The following is a 557-nucleotide window of genomic DNA, read 5'->3' as shown; positions in this document are numbered from 1 at the left end:
GTAAGAGATAAGGATAATCAAGAGGGAAGAAACCAAATCAAGTGAGGCAAAGATCATAATGATTTGTTCAATCTCACTTGTGTCTGAGCATATAATGGGTAATAGGGGAATAACATCACAGTAGAAGTGTCTTATTACATTTGATTTACAGAAAGATGTTTTAAAAAGCTTTATTGTGATCAATAAGTTTACCATTATATTATAGAGGTATGAGATAGTCACCAAGAGCCAACATACCCTGTCTGACATGATGACTGTATAATGGAGGGGTTTACAGATAGCAACATAGCGGTCATAGGCCATGGCTGACAGAATAAAAACTTCACTGGAAGTGAATATCCCAAAGAAAATCAGCTGTGCCACACATCCATTATTGGAAATGATATTTTTCGCCTCCGTGAATCCAACTAGCATTTTTGGCCCAATAGCTGTGGAAAAGCCAAGGTCAACAAATGCCAAATGCTTCAGGAAAAAGTACATGGGAGTTTTGAGATGGGAATCAACACTGGTCAGGATGATCAGTCCCAGGTTCCCCACAACTATGGCCATGTAGTTGA

At 38.8% G+C, this 557-nt stretch overlaps 1 protein-coding gene across 1 annotated transcript in view; it reads right to left on the bottom strand.

The window, feature by feature from the left end:
• Window positions 1-549, bottom strand: part of LOC114027059 (olfactory receptor 8K1-like) — a gene marked incomplete at its 3' end in the record, with an annotated part of 9,116 nt that extends 8,567 nt beyond the window's left edge. The window contains exon 1 of the mRNA XM_027840894.1: window positions 238-549. Coding sequence (XP_027696695.1) covers window positions 238-549 — 312 coding nt within the window. The remainder of the gene's footprint in view (window positions 1-237) is intronic.
• Window positions 550-557: the final 8 nt, after the last annotated feature.

The sequence above is a fragment of the Vombatus ursinus genome, unplaced genomic scaffold (genome assembly GCF_900497805.2).
Source record: "Vombatus ursinus unplaced genomic scaffold, bare-nosed wombat genome assembly UNPS02014849.1, whole genome shotgun sequence".
NCBI lineage: Eukaryota > Metazoa > Chordata > Mammalia > Diprotodontia > Vombatidae > Vombatus > Vombatus ursinus.
This window is presented reverse-complemented; position numbering and strand designations above follow the sequence as displayed.